Below are 20731 nucleotides of genomic sequence, written 5' to 3' on the forward strand. Positions count from 1 at the left end.
TATTAATCTCTGATATAGCTATACCTATATGATGATGAGGAACTTGAGGATGACACATACCACCCCACGAGGGATGAGAAAACAGTTTTATATATATATACAAAATTTTTCTATTGCCTGTATAAATTTGGACATGTGTCCAGAGGTTAATATACCTATATTAATCTCTGATATAGCTATACCTATATGATGATGAGGAACTTGAGGATGACACATACCACCCCACGAGGGATGAGAAAACAGTTTTATATATATATACAAAATTTTTCTATTGCCTGTATAAATTTGGACATGTGTCCAGAGGTTAATATACCTATATTAATCTCTGATATAGCTATACCTATATGATGATGAGGAACTTGAGGATGACACATACCACCCCACGAGGGATGAGAAAACAGTTTTATATATATATACAAAATTTTTCTATTGCCTGTATAAATTTGGACATGTGTCCAGAGGTTAATATACCTATATTAATCTCTGATATAGCTATACCTATATGATGATGAGGAACTTGAGGATGAGGCTGCAGAGCATCCTAATGTCACCAGCACCAATGCAACTGGGGTATCTGGTGAATCAGGGGGGTGGTTGAGTTCTGACCAGTGCCACCAAATTGGAGTCAACATGGGGATGACTGGTTTGAATGTTAATAATCGATGTATTTGTGATTGATGTTTGGTGTAAATTGACATTAATCATGTGAGAACAGTTTCATACTCTTTGGCTGCAATTCAGCAGCTCACCCACTGTCTCACGATTTTCATGTCACCAAAGAATTTATACACATGGGTCAGAGTTTATTTAAAGGTGCACTCGTTTTCCCATCAAGTTTGCTTTTCAAAAATCACAACTTTTCTGTGGAAAGCAGAGTAGGCCGGTGTCAGGCCGTGTTTTGTGTGAATGCAACTTTCATAAATGAGACCCCAGGGGTGTTAAAAGCTACAGCATGCAACAATTTTATGGATTTACTGACAAAGATGTATAAGATTATGTATAAGTAAGTTACTTATCATCATCTATCAAACTGCCATTTATAATTACAAAGGAGCGGGTCAGAAATCTTTGTGCTACAGCAGCAAGAAATCAGTGTGAGAACACCAGCTGAGAGAGCTCCATAACCAGGATGATGCAACCTGCCGTGTCCTCTCTGGAGCTAAGGAACCACAGCTCTAGCTCAGGATGAGAGCAGACGTGCACAGTGGTGGCCTGGAGATGCCTGCCAGGAAACGGAGCTTTGAAGGTGGTGCAGAGGCTCCGACTGACCCAGGCTAGCTATAGAAGCCGACAGCGGAGGATTGAAGCTGTAGATCAGATGAGACGGCTAGGAAAACAGACAGCACTAGAGAAGGGCTGTGGTTGTCGATAAGGAGGACTGTGGTATAGGGAAGCCTGATAGGGAAATGGAATATATGCCAAACTCCACTAGTTCTGGAACTTCAGACAGCTTCTTTGTTTCCTGTCTTTCATTACTGGACCAACTGATTAATCCATGTGTGTTTGACATCAGTAACCATGACAACATTAGCCAGACACACCTGCAATAACCAGTTTGTCCAGTAATATAAGACAAGAAAACAAAGTGGGTTGGATGAAGTTCAGGAACTAGTGGAGTTTGGCATATAGTCCATAGAGCAAGAACAGTTGTTGGAACTGTGGGCAATTCCATTTCCTGGGGGCCAGTATCCTGCATGTTTTAGATGCAGCCTAGGTCCAACACACTTGAATGAAATGGCTGGGTTACCTCCTCGGTATGCAGGAAGTTCCTCCAGAGGCATTTTAATCACCTAATTATTTGATTCAGGTGTGTTGATCCAAAGGCACCATCTAAGTTGCAGGACACCAGACCTCAGGAACTGGAATTGCCAACTAGTGCTGTAGAGGCTAACTGCTGGTGGTGGAAGTAGGGCCCCTTAGGATCAGAGGAGCCTGCAGGCAAATAAAGCCGCTGAGCGCCGGAGGTGGGAAGACAATCAGTCCTTCTAGGGCTAAATTAAAGCAGCTTTTTTAAAAGCCACTGACAGACCTCGCAAGAGCCTCCTCTGCTTCATTTTTGTAAACATTATTCTCTCTATCTTCCATTTTGATGGAATAAAGCTTGTCTTTGCTGCCTCCTTCACAAAAAGAGTGGTCAATTCATTTCTCATCTCCTAATTGTTAGACTTAATGATACAATGTTAATGTACATGATACAAAAGTATAAAAAAAAAGGATGCCCTGTGTGGGGAGGGGGGTTAATGTCGCTGCAGTCTGATCACTAGATGTTACTGAAAATGAAGAGGCAGAGGCTTAGCCAAAATTTTTTATAAAATATATAAAAAATTACCCTATATAACAAAAAATGTAGTTCTGAAAAGAGCATGAATTGTGTACTTATCATCTTTGATGTTAGTATATTTATGTGTATAATTAACCTCTTAAAATCCACCTCATTTTGGGTCATCCTCGCCTATTTTGCATACCCAAATGGAAAAGCAAATAACCTAGGAACTATAAGCCCAAATTACATGTGCAATACATTATTTGAAAGCTAACGCCCTCTAGTTTCCTAATATATAAATTGGTGACTAGAACACAGACCAATCTGAATCAGTTCAAACATGAGTCAAAGTTGTTTTTTTAATTCTAAAAAAGAATTAACCTTTTTAAAAAACAAGAAAAAAAAAAATCCTGAAAAAAAAAACAGGTTTTATTGTATTATATTTGTTCTACATCATGTCAACCACAAATGTAAAAAATTTCAAACCTCCAGCTATAACAGCTCCAGAGCTGTGGGGTATGGAACTTTTGGTGTCAGCTTGGAGCTGCGCACAATGGCTCCACCTGCTGGTAAAAATTGTACAGGTGGAATTTTATGCATTCTGAGTTATTACCAGTGGTGTCAAAAGTACCCACATTTGTTACTTAAGTAGAAGTATAGATACTGCAGTTTAAAAACACTCTGGTAAAAGTATCAAGTATCAACTTGACCTCTTTACTAAAGTAAAAGTGAAAAAGTATGTCCTCCAAAAACTACTTAAAGTATAAAAGTAACCTTGTCTCCATCTCCCGATACGCTCTTGCCTGTTTCCGACCTTTCAGACATTTTGACACCTTTTTCTGAATCCTACATTGTAGCATGGCGTAGACAATTGCATAGACATTTGCAGTTTGAAGAACACCTGCTTGCTTCTGATGATTTCCTTTAGCTAACCAATGACTATTTGTGTTATATGACTCATCCAATTACACTAGTTTTCCCTAGATGTGGATGGCGCCAATGATTTGCATTGGATGGCGCACATGACGTGAAGTAAATATTTATAAACATGAGACCGAAGCTAAGAGTAACCAGTAACAATTGTTTTAAAAATGGAAGGAATAAAAAGTACAGATAATTGTGTGAAAAGGTAATCAGTAGAAGTCAGAAGTAGGAAGAAAAATAAGTAATGGAGTAAAGTATAGATACCTAAAAAGTGCACTTAAGTACATAATGAAGTATTTGTACTTCATTACTTGACATCTCTGGTTATTACCCGCACTTAAGGTCTGGTGACCCGGTGTGTTTTAAGAGGTTAACCACAAAAAAATTTAAATGTTTTGAATATTTCACTTGAGAGTATTACTGCTGCCACTATCTGTATTAGAGGGAAAAAAGGGTAGGGGTGGCCAATGATTGGCTAAGGGTGGCCATGCCCCCCCATCTAGCTCCGCCCCTGTGAAGAGGCGCATCAGATCATAAAGTTGAGCTGCATGAAGCTGACGCAGTAACAAACAAATGCTGCCCACACTTTTCAGATTTTGGTTTTTTAAGAAAAAGGGGTTTTAAAACCACGTATTATTGTTTCTCCATGTTCCAACCATGCTTACTTTGTGTTGGATTTACCGCATAAACATGTAGCTGATAGCAAAATGTAACAAAGCCATCTGCAAAAAGTATCGCTACTTTTATAAGCAGGTTTTTAACTATCAATCTTCTGGCTCAGATTTGACATTTTGTTCCCAATTGTTCAGTGTGATTATATCTATTTGATGTGCTTTAGAGGAATGAGGCTGGGGGGAAGCAGGCTGCACTGGTGGGAGTTTGGGATTCTTCCCCTTTAAAAGCCCTGCTGCTCTGGTGGCGCTGCTATCTGCGCTCCATGGCGGAGCGGGGAGAGAGGGGGGCACCAGCCGAGCCACAGCACAAGGATCATGGCGGCACCTCTCGGACGGGACACCCTACCCGACCACTGGTCCTACGGAGTTTGCAGAGATGGACGGGTCTTCTTTATTAAGTGAGCAGCTACGGATCTTTAACCTAACATTTTTAACCCTCCACGTGGAAGTCTTTTCTTTGATCCCCCCTCCAGTAACAGGTGTCTTTCTTGCAGCGATCAAACTTGCAGCACTACTTGGCTACACCCGCGCACTGGCGAGCCTGTTAACTCTGGACACATGATCCGATCAGGTAGGCTGCAGAGATCTGCAGGATCCTTGGCGGGACTGTTGCTGCAGCGGGGTTTCTGCCTCACTCTGCTGCTCCTGTTTTGTTTGTAGATTTACCGAGAGGATGGGAGGAAGGCTTCACAGAAGAGGGGGCCAGTTACTTCATCAAGTGAGTGTGCATTTTCTTATAAACAGCTTATTTCATGTTGAACATGGGGCTCTGTTGCTTTGCAACAGGCACTAATTTATCTAAGGGGTTGCATGTAAGCTGCAAGGCACATGACACAAAGACACATGCATTAAAGGTGAAACCAATTATCTATGACTGCAAAGGGACAGGAAAGTAGCAAAGCATTTGCAGGACAGACTGAAAGCCATTAAAATTCTCCTCACATCCTCCATGCAGGACCTCTATACTCTCTCTCTCCATTAGATAGGTGTGTGTGTGGCAGTGAGTGAGAGACTGTAAAGGTTATAGGAGAGAGGTGTGACCATGTGGTGACAGAGATGTATGGCATGATTGCATTACTGAAGGGAGAGAACTACAGATGTTCAAAGTCACACACAGGCCAGAATATTGGGTATTTGTTTTAAATCAAATTTTCACATATTTCCCACTTTGGAACTACATTTTCCCTGTTTAGTGTGCACATCTGGGATTGGTGGCATTGGAAGTTCTAGACAGGGGCAAACAGGGGCCAGTGCCCCCATAGAGCTGCTTCTGGCCCCTGTACATACACCATCAAATCTGAATTATACATCTGTCTTTTTTTGTTGTTGTATTGTCCCTTGATTTGTGCAAGTGGTTCAGATAATTTACCTACTGAATATGATGTTTTACATTTGAAATAAGAAAAACAACTTCATTAACAGTGCACAGTGTTGAATAATATTATTTCTAAAAGCAGAAATATTTATTCATCATCATAATTGCCTGCCCGAATTATGCTCAAATATGCTTATGTAGCAGATTTAATCTGGTTGCTTTAAAATGGAAGACACCACTCAGACCAGGAATCTTCACTTTTATTTCACCACACCTATAGGAGCAGCGGGGGACACAGTCAGTACACACACACACACACACACACACACACACAGGTTGTTAGGTGCTCTTTTAATCTCCAGTGCAAAAGCTTCCAGAGTTTTGCCCGCAGATAGAGCCATGCCACTATCCCGTTGTTGTTTACCAGTAATTAAACCACAACAGGTGACACAGAACAAGAAAACAAAAAAATTCAATTTAACGCTGATTTAACATAGAAAATATTACTCATAGGTTTTGAGAAATAAAATAATTTTTAACATGTGCAACATATTGACACAGCTACACTTATTTTAAGAAAGTTCTCCCTTTTTTTAGATAATTGTTTTTTTAAATAATGATTAAATTTCTAATGATTACATGCGCTGACAGAAGAGACCATCACGGATTTGTCCCTTCGACCAATTTTATATTTCACCCTTACAGTTTGAATTAACAATTATTTATAAGTTGCAGTTAGCTCTAAGCTTCAGTCGTACTGAGATAAGATCACAGTTTTCATCTGTTATGCCTAGAGTTTGCAACATTGACTTTCTGGCTAACTTGGATACTAAATGATGGGGTCTGTTTGTTTGTGTGTTGTTTTCTCTGCATGTTTCTTTTTTCCTTTTCTGTGCCCCCATAAAAAAAAAAAAAAGAACCGGCCCTACTCTACCCCCCCATTTAAACCTCTTCTGCTTGGTGCTCAGTGGTCAGTGTGTATGCATGGTTTTCTATCATGTCTTCTCTTTAATGGACGGACTGTGAAAAGGTCAGATTTTATATAATAGACAAAAAAAAAAGCAGTGATTCATTGTGAAGTGGGGGAAATGATAGATATTTTGTTCTTTATTTCTATTTTTTTGTTAATAAACAGTTTTAGAAAGTGGCATGCATCTGTTTGCAGCCTATACTTTTGAGCTTTGTAGGTCCCTCTATCATTGCAGTTATTTTGAATTGTTTCTACCAGCTTTGTGTATTTTGCACCCTGCTGTCAGTATTGTAATTCGTATCATTATTCATCACGATGACTTCCATTGACGTTGTGTATTTCATGTTGCAGGCATGTAATTTGCCCTGTCTATTTGAAAAAGAGCTGTATTTACAGCTTTACATCCATAGATCTAGTGGGATTCTGAGATTAGCCACTAATTACTTTCTCCTGGGAGGTTATGTTTTTAGTGTAGTTTGTGTGTGTTTGTCTTTGCAGAGGATAAGTTAAAAAGTTAAGAACGGATTTTAATGAATTTCTCAGTGCTTTTCTGTGAGTGTTTTGATGATACATCAGGTAGGCTACAAATTTGTAAACTTGAAGAAAAAAAAAAACGGAGAGAAATTACAATAGTAATTTAAGATGACTGAATTTATTTGAAAGCCAAACTCTGGTAAACAGAAATTTGTGTAAGATAAATTTGTTACCGCTGTCAGGCATTGTGAAAAGAATAAAACAGGCTTTGTACTGCTTTATTTGCCCGTTTGTTCTCCAAGAACAATGTGCTTGTGAAGTTGGCTGATATATGGCATCCTAACTGTCACAGCTTTAAAATCAGCCACATGTTGCCCATTTGTCTCTTTAAAGAGATCCTGGTTTTGCACACAGCAGACTGCTCTTTCCTTGGTATGTTCAAATCACAGTCAATGTATTACTTCCTTTCACAATCTGTTGCCCAGGACAAACATGCAGACAAATGCTGTAAGTTAGAGAATTTTAACAAAAACTAAAGCGAGGTAGACATTAGCACAGACAGAACTGTAGAGCCAGACTCAGGACCCAATGAGTAGGCCTATTACCTATTAACAACAAACTGAGGGCTTAAGCAATTGAGAAAAAAGTGCAAACAATAGGCAAATGAGGAAACACAGCTGCAGGTTACTCAGAAAGGGGATAATTAAAACAAGGTTGGATAGAAAATTAGAACATACAAGAGAAACTAAGAGAATCTATGCTCAAATACAGAAGAAGTTCTTAATTAGAGAAACTTATAGGCTGCTTTGAAACTATAAGGAACCAAAACAAAACCACAACATAACCTGCAGGACCTGACAGTTAAACAGCTGTCCTTTCGTTTTCAGCAGCTGTTTTACTGTGAATGTACCATTTTACGAGTTGGTTTGAAATAAGGTTAGAAAAACTGTCGACACGGCAAGAATATTGCTTTTGGTTATACAGTCATGTCACAACGATATTCAAAAAGGACTGAGAGGACAGTAAAGATGGCTTGAGCTTACTAGCTTTTCAAACCTACATTTGAGTTATCAAAGACTTTAAAATGATCAAGACAGCTTTAACGTTGGTCCCATTCAGGCTCTTGCAAAAATTGCAAGTTTAATTTGCATGAAATGGGCAGAAAATCAGCCTTTGAAATGTTTATATTAATTTTAAAAGCATTTGTATGAGAGCTAGACTATGTGTGTTTTGTCATTAGCTGTGTCTATTTTGTCATGATTTTACCCTTTTAACAAATTTTTCTTATGTGGAAGATTTTTTTGGAGTGGATAAAGTTCTTTGCTCAAAAAAAGGTAAAATGTACAGCACCAGCAGGATATCTAAGCTGCATTTCCTTTTATGACTAATCAGTCCAGGAGGTATACATCAACAAGCTCCTGGACTAAAGTCCAAATTCTGCTGCCGTGACAACAGTCTGTAGACATGTTGGTGTGTTGATTGTGGAGTTTAGTTGAGCGGAGACACAAAGGAAGCATTGTTCGTGCACTTTGACGGTGGGACGACTCACGTTTACTCAGACCTCGCTATGGGTCCCCCTGAATGCCTGTAGGCCATCGCTGCCTGATTAATGCTTAACAGTGTGGTTAATTGTGGGTTTAGGTCCTTCCATATTTATTTTATTAGTCGAGCTCGAGGTACTTTTAATGAGGCGATATTAACCGATTGGCTTAAAAGTGGAAAAGAACGATTGCATGTGTGGCAGGAGATTGAAATAGACTGTGTACCAGCCTTCCTTTGGGTGAACCACAGAGGAACTGACCTCTTTTAAAAACATCTTCCAAAAAGAGAGAGGAAAGAGGTTTGTGCTGCAGGTTTGTCCACTTTTAGTCTGGTACAGAGTAACAGAAATAGGCAGAAAGAGAAACAATAAGCTTAACGTTTAAAGATAAAACAGATGCATTCATATCACTATATCATTCTTAAGAAACATAGGCGTATGTTTTTTGGAAAATATCTGTCGGTAGGAATGTCTGGATAAGAGAAAGAAACTCATAACTTGTGAACAAGATAATTGTCAAATAATAATTTCCAGGTGAAAGCCGGGGAAAGTGAGTTCAGTTGATCTTTCTTTTTGCACATCACCCACACTCCCCAGACATAGGAAATGTGCAATTCTATAGTTCCCTGAGGGGGGGGTAACTGACCCCACTGAGGTACATTGATGTTCTGTTGAGGACAGAGTTCACATTGTTAAATGGGCTCACAATGACCTGGAACAATCTGGCAAGAATTGCTTGATATCCACATCAAACTTCACACTGTTTTCACACCCCAAAAAAAAGCCCTCCCCATCCCCCTTTTTCGGAACTTTGTTTACTCATTACATGCAAAAACCTCCGTCAATATTTCATTGTTGCTCGAGATATTTAATGACTATTTATCTTCCGCTTGTCCCACAGCTTATTATGTATTCAGGTTGTGCTTGCGTTTTTTGAAAAAGCTGACTGTTTTGACCAGGACAGCGGGAGTTAATTAGCCATCAGATGTTTTGGGAGTTTTGAAGCAGAGCTTTTTAAATGCAATGAAAATAAAGTCAAGTATCCCTGCAGGCCAGTTATCCCCACACTACCTTAATGAAGCTTTCTTTTTCTGCGAACACATCAAATTTATTATGCCTCATTACTGTGGTCAAAAATTCACTCGGATGAAAATGCAGCATTAACATTGTGTTTGCTTACCCTTTCTACATTAAAATTTATCTGTAAGTTCTGTTTCTTTTATCATATGAAGATTTGCTGTTTTTGCAGCATTCAGACCTTCATGCTCAGTCAAAAACCGTTTCCCACCGTTCAGTTTCATATTGTTCATAACACTTGACCATTGGTGTAAACTATATATTTTAAAGTGAGCAAAATGCTTTTTTGTCTTTTGTAGAACTATTCTAGCTTATGCATTTGTAACAGTAGATGTAAGATGTGTTGCTTTATGGGCATTGCTTTTTCTCTGATTCTGACATTTGAGAAGATGCATTAGGAAAGTAATGTGTATTTAAAAAATTAGTAATTAAAACTTCGGAATTTTGCATAATTTAAATAACAATGTGTAAAATGTACATATTTCATTTCAATTCATTTTATTCTTATTGTGCCATATAACAGCTATCGTCTCAAGGCACTTTACAGAGGCAATGCTGTCAGACTGGGTAAAAAATTGAAAGAAATTAAAGAATTTAAAACTGCATTAGATGTATATAGTGAGAGTGACTTTATGTTTTTGTGAAGGTCTTTACTTTTCTCAATCCATTTTCTTAACTGTTTAACAATAAATACCCTGTCACCATTTACTCACACATTGCTAGATTGAAAGACTTTATTGGCATTATATGTTATATTTTACATTTTAGTGGCACACTGTTAAAAACAATGGCAGTCATTGTAACTCTTGATTAACAGAACCTAAACTTATGGTTATAGGTTTCACTTGATAAAGCCACTTCACTTTTTTAAATAACCTTATAAACACTTGTAAATTACATAATACATGGAACCTCCATTACAATCCTGAACTTAATAAAAAAAATATATAACTTAAATTGTTAAAATATTGAAAGGAAATTGGGCAAACATTTTTATGAAAATACAAGGAAAATGTACATCCTGATTAGAAACAGAGGAACTATGAGAGAGAAATATTTATTGAAGGATTATGTGCCTTTTTATCTGGGTCTTTGTCCCTAGGTATTATATAGGGATTCCTTTGATAGAAATTAAAGCATGCATCAATTCTAATGAGCTCGAGGAAATAAAATTAGATAGATTAAAGCATGTTTTGCACTTGGCAAATGCTGTTGTTTAGATATATATATGTGTATGTATGTATGTATTAAGTGTAGAGGGCAGAGTTAGCCAAGCCAGCGCATAAATGATGATGTGAGAGCAATGAGCTGCTGAGCACACCACCAAGGTGAGGAGGCAAGGAGCTAAATGTGTGCAGAAACATTTTTGTGCGAGCAGAGTTTCAACAATAGATAAACACATCATACCTAAGTTCAAGATCATTGAATTGAAATATATATATATATATATATATATATGAATTTTTAACTGTGCTCTGAATTTGGTGGCAAAATAGAGGGAGGACGGTCTTCCCGGAACCTCGCATTGCCCCAAAACCTATTACTGGTATGCAGTACTGGACCGTTCCAGCTCATTTTCATCCCTGGCATACATGCATACAAACTATTAGTGGATCAAACCACTTTCTTTTTACATGGGTGACCTTTTTTGTTAAGGCATTGTAACCTCCTTTCACAGTATTATTCTGACTGTCTGGTGAGTTGCCAATCAGCAAAGCTTAGATACTTTGAGAAAAAAAACATTGTACTAGTTTAGCTATACATTGTATATTATTTGCAAAAATAACATGCATTTAAGTTCAGTAGGCACAGGGAGAAGAGCAGATTGGTCATTTGTTTGTTTAGTTTTGTGACAGTAATAGTGATGTAGCAGGGGATTGTGGGTTTTTATCCAAAGCAGAGAAGCAATGTCAGCACTGTGGTCAGATTTTCATGGTTTCAAAAGGGTGAGCATTTTAACACTATAATATCTTTACATATCAGTTAGTAGTAGAAGTATTGATCTTTTAATTGATGGATAGATTTGTATTCCTGCCAGCCAATCACATTGATCTGTGCTTGGCAAATTGTGTTATAAAAATTATATGCACTAGCCTTAAATCTTTTAAAAGGTTATTAATTGATTTAATCAATATTAGGAAATAACACATTGAAGAATAGTCGTTTTTTTTTCTATTTGGATGCAACGTGAGCATTTCAAATGATAAAGACGCAAGTGTACCTCGATTAAGTCGGTCTGTGATGTGACAGCGCAAACTTCAAAACAGCTTGACGGATTGAGAAGTCACAGAGCTGGAGATTACTAATGATTATTATCAGGCCACCGTAGTCGCTGGCACCCATCATGCTGACGAGGCTTCTGCAGAGCTGACCGTCAGCTGACCGTTAGCCCTGCAAAAGCCTTGCCAGCATGCTCAGTAAGAGATTACAAAAACTCAACTGGAGAGAAAAATAAAACAACCATTATTTATGCAAAGAACTTTGACCAGATCATGTTCATCAGCAAATGTTTTTGGAAGAAGAAATCTGTAGTAATTTTTCTAGTATCTGGTTACTATTTCTCTGCTGTTTCTTTATTTCAATGAGAGTTACAGCAGGCTCAACCGCTGCTCATTTACCTGAAGCCATGTCAGTATTAGGGGTGGATATTGGCAAACAAGTCACGATTCGATTCGAATCACGATTCACATGCCACGATGCGATTCTATCACGATGCATCACGATACTTGAAAAATTGCGATGCATCGCGATGCATTGCGATATTTTCACTGAACACTTCAAGAAAAAGATACAGCCCTTACCAGTGGCTGACTGGCTGGGTATGATCTGGATAGTGTCTTCAATTGATACATGACTGAAAGCAACTGAATTCATACATAGCTGAACTTATTGAAACAACTTTTGGAGGTGTTGCCATAAAAACAAATACTGGACACAAATATTACTATTACTGGCGTGGACACACTGACAAAAAGATCTTAGGATTCATCAAACTTAAAATAACAAAATAAGGATAATCAGTGCCATTTACATGGCCTCAATGGTCCTTTAAACCAATAAAATGAAAACATTCAAATGTATGACATTTCCCCTTTTGCAAATTACGTGCATCATATCAATTTCATTTTTACCTTCTTTGTTTTTGAAGCCAAAATGCATCCAAGCATCTGACTTGAAATAGGATGGAGCCGCGGGGCGAATTTTCATAGTGTCCTCCATGTTTTATTTCATATGACTCGTCGCAGTATCCCACGGCCGGACATGCTTGTGACACAAAGCGGCGGGCGTCAACACATCCGCAGCGACATCTGCTGGACTGGAAGTTGTATTCCACTTGATTTGGCTGATGTGCGCCAACCATTAATGTATTTTATTTGTTCATCTTTTTTTTTTTATAATCGATTCTTGCCTTCAAGAATCGATGCAGTAGATCACAAAAATTAGAATCGCGATGCATCGTCATGACGATTATTTTGCACACCCTTAGTCAGTATGCATATATATAATTACATTAATATTCTATTTGTAATATTTTTAGGTTGTAAAACAGCAGTGGAAGCAGCAGGTGAATCTTCTTTAGATTCAACCTAAAGAGATGTTGCACTTTATTTTTATGTTAACGTTGTAATATTTTCAATTAAAAGAAGAAAAAAGCAGTGGAAACGGCTACTATTCAAATATGTATTGTTAGTCCACTTAAAAAAAAAAAAAAAAAAAAGCTAATTTATTAAAAATAATGTGACACAGGTTAACCTCCTATTGATTTAATCTGGATTTTAAGTTGAACGTAAAATAAAATGTGAATATATTTGCCATTATTTGTCTTTCACCATATCTTTGTTTATGCCCATATTTATTAAATTTATACCTGAGACGTTTCCAGTATTTAGGTATTTTTAATCACTGTTGCATTGGTAACATTTTTGGCTAAAGATTTACTGAATCGATTTCAAGTCACTGAATCGTATCTGATCGGATTATTCCAAATGAACTAAAATCATTCATGGATCAAATCTAAAATGAATTGTTACACCCTTACTATCAGTTGTTGGCCATAATGGCAATATCTTTGATGGGATATTGATGTCGGCACTAATTTTTATATTGCTTCATCCCTAATTTAAACTCCCATGTCTACATTGTGGTCTTACAATTAGGGCTGCAAGTAATGATTATTTTGCTAACCGATTAATCTGTCGATTCTTTTTCCGTTATTCGATTAATAATCAGAGAGCAAAAGGTTACTGAAAGGATATTTTTACAGAATTAAACCAAATGAAACTAACACCTTTCTGGGAAAGGTGTTAGTTTCTGAAATGCAAAATACTAATATATATATATATATATATATATTTATTTATTTATTTATTTTACAATGTTGGTATATTTTCTGCTCTAAGTGGGTCACTCTGTCAGCTAAAGCAATGTTTTCAAGTCTCTACACCCCAGTTAACGATAAATCGATTACTAAATTAGTTGATGATTATTTCAATAATCGATTAATCACGATTAGTCTGATTAATTGTTTCAGCACTACTTACAATAGTACGTTAAAATATTTATTGGCAAAAGGTGCAACATGTTTTAAGGGAATTAACTAAATTAATAGGTTAAACTCAGGAACCGCAGAACAAGGAGTGACAGCCTTTTAGCTGCTAACTGTAATTTATTTTTTCTGAATTGGCTTTATTGATCATTGCATAACATATTAGGATCTTTTTGTGGGTCTTTGTTAATGAGGCGGTATGAACCCTCCTTGGAGGTCACATTGGTTATTATTGTGTCATCAATGTCATGTCCAGAATGAGTTATTACTAAGCCTTAAATAATGTACGGTCCTTCTCTGGCTTTCAAAGAGAGAAAACAAAGAGCAGATTTAGTGTGGTACTAGGAAGGTCTGTCCCGCAGGACAAGCGGGAAGCTTTCCATCAGGCCTTGTCATGACTTGCAGTGTTTAACCCAGTAGCCTGCAATGAATAACTTTGTTAAGACCTGTGGGCCTGATGTGCGCTCTGTGTGTGATGACATACATTATTTGTGATGAGTCAGTCCCCGTCTGTATGGCTAAGGCAGGTTAAGAAAGTCCGAGCCGGGGCAGCAGGAGTCAGAGCAGAGACAGCAGAGGAGATGCCTGAGACACGATGGGGACCCGCTGCTGCAATTGCTTGCCTCTGGGTTTTGGGATTGAGACGCCTGACAATGAATCGGAGGTGCAGCACCGTAGTTTGGAGAAGGAGAAAAGGCATGCTGAGGCAAGGTAACCGGCTTACAGACAAAATTTAAGGTTCAAGTCTAGTTTTAAATTAGTTTTTGCAATAATGTTACTATGTTTGCATGGTGATAAATTGATGCAACCACAAGTAACAATCAAAAAATGTACATTTATTATATAAAGTTTTTTTGTCATTTGTAACAGTCTATTATTCTCGAATCAACCTTAGCACCTAAGAGATTTCACTCCCCATTCATAATGAATGATAGACTTTGTAAACTCTTTCTTTACAGATTTTAGCCAGCAGTTACTTCTGTTGCATTCTGTCCAAATCTTAGTGAGACTGGAGCGACTGCAACATGATTTTAGCCTTCTCTCATCTGCCCACAGGGGTGTAAGGAGGAGGGATTTGTTGGTTGGCACAAACGTATCAGATGATTGCATCACAAAATTACAAAGTATATCAGGAACATTAAGTGGGGGTTAAATGTTTGTATTAAAATAGGTTTAAATGTGTAAGAATTTTCTCTGATTCTGGAAAAGTGTAATGTATAGTAGTTTTTACAAAGGGAAGCTGAATACTGTACTTTCCATTTTTCATCCTTGTTGAAATCATCTAGAGCAGTAGATCAGAAAACCATACATTTAAGATCATTGAAAGATTTATATAATTGTTATTATTGCCAGATGTTTTTAATGTGGCTTTAAACAATAGCCTTGAAAGTGTAACTCTTTAAAAAAAAACAAAATCCCAGATTTAAGAGGTTATGCATCTTAATTAGAGATTGCCCAATCAAATGGGAAAATATTTAAAGTGAAAAATGTGTCCTTTGTTGGCTGTGATTAATCATTGCCAGATCACATGCTGAAAAATCTGACATCCCCAAATTTATTAAATGCATCAAAACTAAAACCTCCCACTGTAAGAAAAAGTTAATTAGGATCACATGAACTTAAAAAACATAGCATATTAACTAAATTATGGAAATGCTTATTTTGGAGTCAAAGCTAATGGTGCTCGAAAAGAATCTGCAGCACATTTAAGTCCTTATAAAACAAATCTGGTTTTGATCAAAATTGGGTCCATCAGGCAAGGACTCCCAAAAACTTAAATTTAGTATTGACCAAAAGAAAAGCTTGGTCGATGTATCTACAGCAATTACTATAAATATGTCTATCCTACATGGATTTCCCTTTAGAGGGATGTCCCAGTTGACATTGGGCTAAACTCTAGACAGATGGCCATCCATTACTGAGAAACAGATATTTTAACTTCAAGAGTAATTTATTCACATACCTGCAGGATCTCTTAAATGTAACTGTGGGGAGGCCTGTTAAGCATCAGGAAAAATAATCTCTTTGAGTTTCTACTACTGCAATTGATTTCTGTATAAATATTAAGGAGCATGGTTAGTCTAAAGATCAGATGATTCATTCTCAACAGTTTGTACAGATAATTGTCAAAATCTTGTTCTGAAAAAATGACAATACTATATATCTGAAGAGTAGAAACAGCACATATTACTCAGCTATTGTAGTTTTCTTTTATCAATATGACAAAGAATGTCAAACTGGGGACACAAGAAACATTGAAAAACATTTTGTTAACAAAAATGGTGGATATGATGTAATGTTGCTGACATGTTCTGCTGATCATACTTTTTAAAATGTATAAAAAAAAAAATTTTAGTAGGAAACAATAAGCAAAGGATTAGCCAAGTTCTTTCTCTCGTCCGCGTTAAAAATGTTGTATGTTATTTTGCTGTCTTATTAACTTGGATAATAATTGTCAGTAATTGTTCTTTTCATTTTTATTACCACATATATTTCAAAGCACGAAATATATAGTCGAAATATATTTCGACTTTGAATAATTGTCAAGTAAAGGCCTATTAGATTAAAACTTCTTCCATCCGATTAATTAACATCTGTTTAAAAGGGATTCCTTTCAGTGTTTTAATCTTACCACTGTCTAGTAGAGGGCTTGTCTGTTCATTCTTAAAGGGGTCATAGAATGAAAAACTGAGTTTACATTGTCATATATAAATAATGATAGTTCAGTGGGTGAAATGGGCGTACAGAGAAGTTCAAACCCCATTAACACCTCCTTTCTCTGCAAATCTCAAAATTCCAAACTTTCACCATAAAACGGGTGAATTCAAACGAAGCACCGAATTGACATAAACCCAGGGATGTTGCCTTATTTGGTTCTGGAATGTACTTTTGTCATGCCCTGAAATTAAACGGGCCAGTGAACCAGCCCTATTGTTTCACTGGCCCGAGGGGGTACTAAGTGACGACTGCTGGGCTGCTGACTAGGCCGGACCTCAGCGCCACGAGCCACCCATCCTCAACCGGAGGAGGGGGGCTGAGGGCTAGGGACTGGTAAGGCAGGCAAGGGGAAGCATGGGGCCGCCTATGTCGAGGGTACCGTCACCGGGTTGGGTTCGTTCGCTCCGTCCCCTGCTGGCTCCCTGCCCCCGTCCGCCGGGGTTCCTGGACCAGCCCTAGAGCTGATGGCTCGGTTCTAATGCCCGGTGTGTTTCGACTACGTGCTGTACTGTAGTCGACCAAAATCCTGGACAATTTTGAAATTCCCCCCGGACATTTTTTTTAAGAATGAAAAGTAGGATGTCTGGTCACCCTACCATATAAACAATTTCAGTGTTTCAGTCAGTGAGTGCTTGTTGCTATGATGCATCTTTGCTCAGCAGCTTCGCTTATTGTAAACCAACCAATCAGCGCACAGCTCATCTAAATATTCATGAGCATACCATATAAGGAAGAAACCCTGTCTTTTCATTCTAGGGCTTTTAACCAGGCTTGCATTAGGGTGCATAGAACAGCAAATATGCCATTTTCAGCCCAACCAATGTTAGACACCCTATTCAGAGACCTTAAGGACCAGCACCAAATACCCTATATAATCATTCTATGACCCCTTTAAAACGAGGAAGTATTGCCAGAACGGAGGAAGGCAGAAACACAATTTACACAGTTTAATGGCAAAAGGGATGCAGAATGCAATTAATGCTGTTCTGCCAGTAAATATTAACACTCTACTTCCTAAATAATGCCCACTATACTACTTTGTCATACAGAATCAGGAACTCTGCTCAAAATGTGAAGATTTCATAATGCAAAAAAACCCCTTAACCTAATAGAAGAAGAGACACTAGCAAGAATGCAGCATACTGGCAAGTTACCGCACTTTATTGAGTCAAGTTTTAATAAACTGTTCAAAAGCACTAGCTAGTTACGGCACAAAGTCTCTCCCACCAGATTGTTGTATTACACTAAAACAGAAAACTATATCACAGTTACCGTCAACTTCATTGAAACAAATAAACACATAGTTTTATAGCATGTAAGAGCAACATACCCTGTCTTTTAATGACCATTTTACATCTGTCTGCAGTGGAAATTATAAGTGTTTCAGAGATGTTATTCATCTCTCTTTTTGTAACCTAATATGTTATTATATCTGAAAATAATTTTAATAATTTGATATATTTTTTGCTTCTTTAGTCAGTGTGGAACATTTGGCAGAATAAATAGTTAACATACTTTTTTTTTTAATTCAGCATAAAACAATGTTTAGGTCTTTATGCAATGGAAGGATCCTCTTAATATTAGACAAAGCGTCACTTTTAGGGAAGGTTTTGCTAATCAATTCATGGTTAGTTTATTGATTAGCTCAGTCAATTTAAGATTAATTAATTAATTTAATACTTTGATTCCCAATAGTGACATCTAGCTGCCAAATTGTAAATTGCAGCCAAAGGATACTCTCCTTACCCCCTCGAAATGAAGTGGGAAAGAAATGCGTGTTGATTTATAAAGGAAATGTAAGTCGACACTCAGTGTTAAACTAACATTCCTGAGTTAGAGGAAAAAACTGCAGCAGTGAGCATGCAGGAAGAGAACCTGCCACAGCTAATAGAAGTTGCTGATTCAAATACTTCCAGAATAAAAACACTGCGTTTATTTTTTTGCAGCTGTAAATAGATTATTGCAGAAGAACACAATAGATAGTATATCTACTACAAAACAAAAATTTGTACGTTTTCCAACACTAAAACAGTGTAATCGCATCAAAAGCTAATATTCAGCAGCTAATTAAAAGAATGTGTAAGCTCCAAAAATGCTTGCTATCACCTGATTGCATATTGCTACTCTATCTCTCATAATGAAATATTGAGTCTGAATAGGATAAATGGACACATTGTTCTGCCCAATGCAAGTCAGCGCAGATGTGCTGGTCAGATGCAATTTCAGTCTCTGCAGCATTATTGAACACAGTGACCACACAGCTGTTATTCCCTGCAAAGCTATCCAATGTAATTTAAAAAATGTCAGCTCCTCTCTCTTACTGCTTCTCCTTCCAATATACATCTTTATTGCTGTGTAAGATGACAAATGTGATTAGTTTCTATATTACTATTATTATTGACAATGTTTAGGTTTAGATTTTATAGATAAAGTAGGCTACTTCTTGTGTCTTTGGCACTGTAAAATGTGCTGTGCAACATTTGAAGTGTGGCACTTTTCTTATTGAGTGTTTACTCCATAGATTTATGGTAGGTCATTAATTTCTATTTCTATTTAAGCATTTAAGTATTTTCTTTAAAATGTTTTTGCAGTTTCCTACGGGTGAGTATCGGCATGAGGGATGAGGTACTATCCGTGTCACGATACTTGGTTCACAATACGATTACTATATTGCAATATCACGGTATATTGCAATATTTTTCCTGATATCAAATTAAATGTATAGATAAAAAAGCAAACTCTGTATATGTTCACCAGATGATATTGATCGTTCAGTTATTTTGGTGGGGTTTGAATCTGTTCACGTTTTCTACTGTGACTGCCTCAACTACAGATATGGCGCTGTGCCGCACAGCAAAAGGGCTCCACAGCATTATCTGCCAGAGTGGTGGTACATAGGTGGCCCATTTTCCCTCAGTTGTAGGTAAAAATGTTTTGTTAAAAAAAAAAAAAAAAAAAAATCGATACTAGGAACTGAAAGATCGATATTATATCAGGCAGCCAAAAATCACGATACATTGCAAAACGATTGTTTTCCACACCCCTTCTGTTTCCCCCGAAGTTAATGCTATACATTTAATATCAGAATTATTCATTATTATTTATTTTTTGGAGTAGCGCACATAGAGCCCGAAATTGAGCCGGATACAGAATCTCTGAAGTGAACTAGACTAGGAAGATACCAAAGAGTAAATAAACAAAGCATGAATAATCTAAATTCCTCTAGAAACATTGACCAATCATGGTATGCAGTTGTATTGCAAATACTTTTTTTTTTGTCGTTGATTATTGAGAAATTTTTTTTAAATCATTTTTAGCATTTTATCTTTGAATGTCTTTTTTTTTTTTTATTATTAATTTATTTTTATTTAAACTTCCTCTGATATTTATCATGCATCAATTCCCATCACAAATGATCTGTTGGGTTAGATTAAACATATTCAGAGTGGAAGTGATCAAGTGGTTAGAATAATTTGTGACTTAAATATATGTAATATATGTTTATAAAGTGATAATAGGACCCGTAGGTTAAGATATTACTGCTGATCAGATCTAGCTTGAACTTGCTTAACTGGTGTTCCTGTATTGTTTGACTCGGATATATTAGCCTTCTTAACAGGCTTTTAGCTATGAATATTTCATAGGATGTACACCTTGATATATCACATATTTAGGCTTTGAGCAGCGTAAGGGGGTCCGGGGCTATTCTCCGCCAGGAAATTCTGAAATTTAGACTCTTTAAAACACGTATTTCCTGCATTTTGTTCTTTGTTACAACACTGGTTTTGTCCTGATTATAGAAGTATGTGTGCTTGACTAGAGGTGGAAATTTCATAAGGAAGACATGAGACCATTTTTAGGTACAATATTATGTTTCATAGGTTAATTCAAACAATCAGAAAGTGCAATGCTGCAATCATGGCGCACACGCTTTGAGCATCAAATTATCACCTGCTGCTCCATTTTTTTATGCTTGTACACATTAAGGTCAAATGCGCCTCAAGAGCATCTTAAATGCTCCTGAGGTGCATCCAGTAAAGTGTGTCCAAATGCGTCTGCTGCGCTTGTATTCAATGGCAGAGAGTGTCTTTGCTATATTGGTTGTGATAAATGGGTAAAAAGTAGTTTTAATATTTTTAAGTGAGAACGTCCACCTAAAACATCGTCTGTGCAGTCAGTTCATAAAGATTATGATTCTGCCTTAAAATATAATTTCGCTGTTGGAGCTGC

General features: G+C 37.2%; 1 protein-coding gene across 5 annotated transcripts in view; it reads left to right on the plus strand.

Moving 5' to 3' along the window:
* The first annotated feature begins 4063 nt into the window (after positions 1–4063).
* Positions 4064–20731, plus strand: part of plekha7 (pleckstrin homology domain containing A7) — a 98662-nt gene continuing 81994 nt past the window's right edge. For 2 of the 5 annotated variants that reach the window (XM_015376019.1, XM_015376014.1), the window contains exons 1-3: positions 4066–4259; positions 4356–4432; positions 4522–4579. In XM_015376019.1, the coding sequence (XP_015231505.1) occupies positions 4177–4259; positions 4356–4432; positions 4522–4579 (218 nt within the window). In that variant the 5' untranslated portion in view covers positions 4066–4176. Of the gene's footprint in view, positions 4260–4355; positions 4433–4521; positions 4580–20731 lie in introns of all 5 variants that reach the window. The other 3 variants (XM_015376013.1, XM_015376012.1, XM_015376017.1) reach the window with 3 other exon arrangements.

The sequence above is a fragment of the Cyprinodon variegatus genome, unplaced genomic scaffold (assembly GCF_000732505.1).
Source record: "Cyprinodon variegatus isolate N-32 unplaced genomic scaffold, C_variegatus-1.0 Scaffold128, whole genome shotgun sequence".
In the NCBI taxonomy this organism is placed as follows: Eukaryota; Metazoa; Chordata; class Actinopteri; order Cyprinodontiformes; family Cyprinodontidae; genus Cyprinodon; species Cyprinodon variegatus.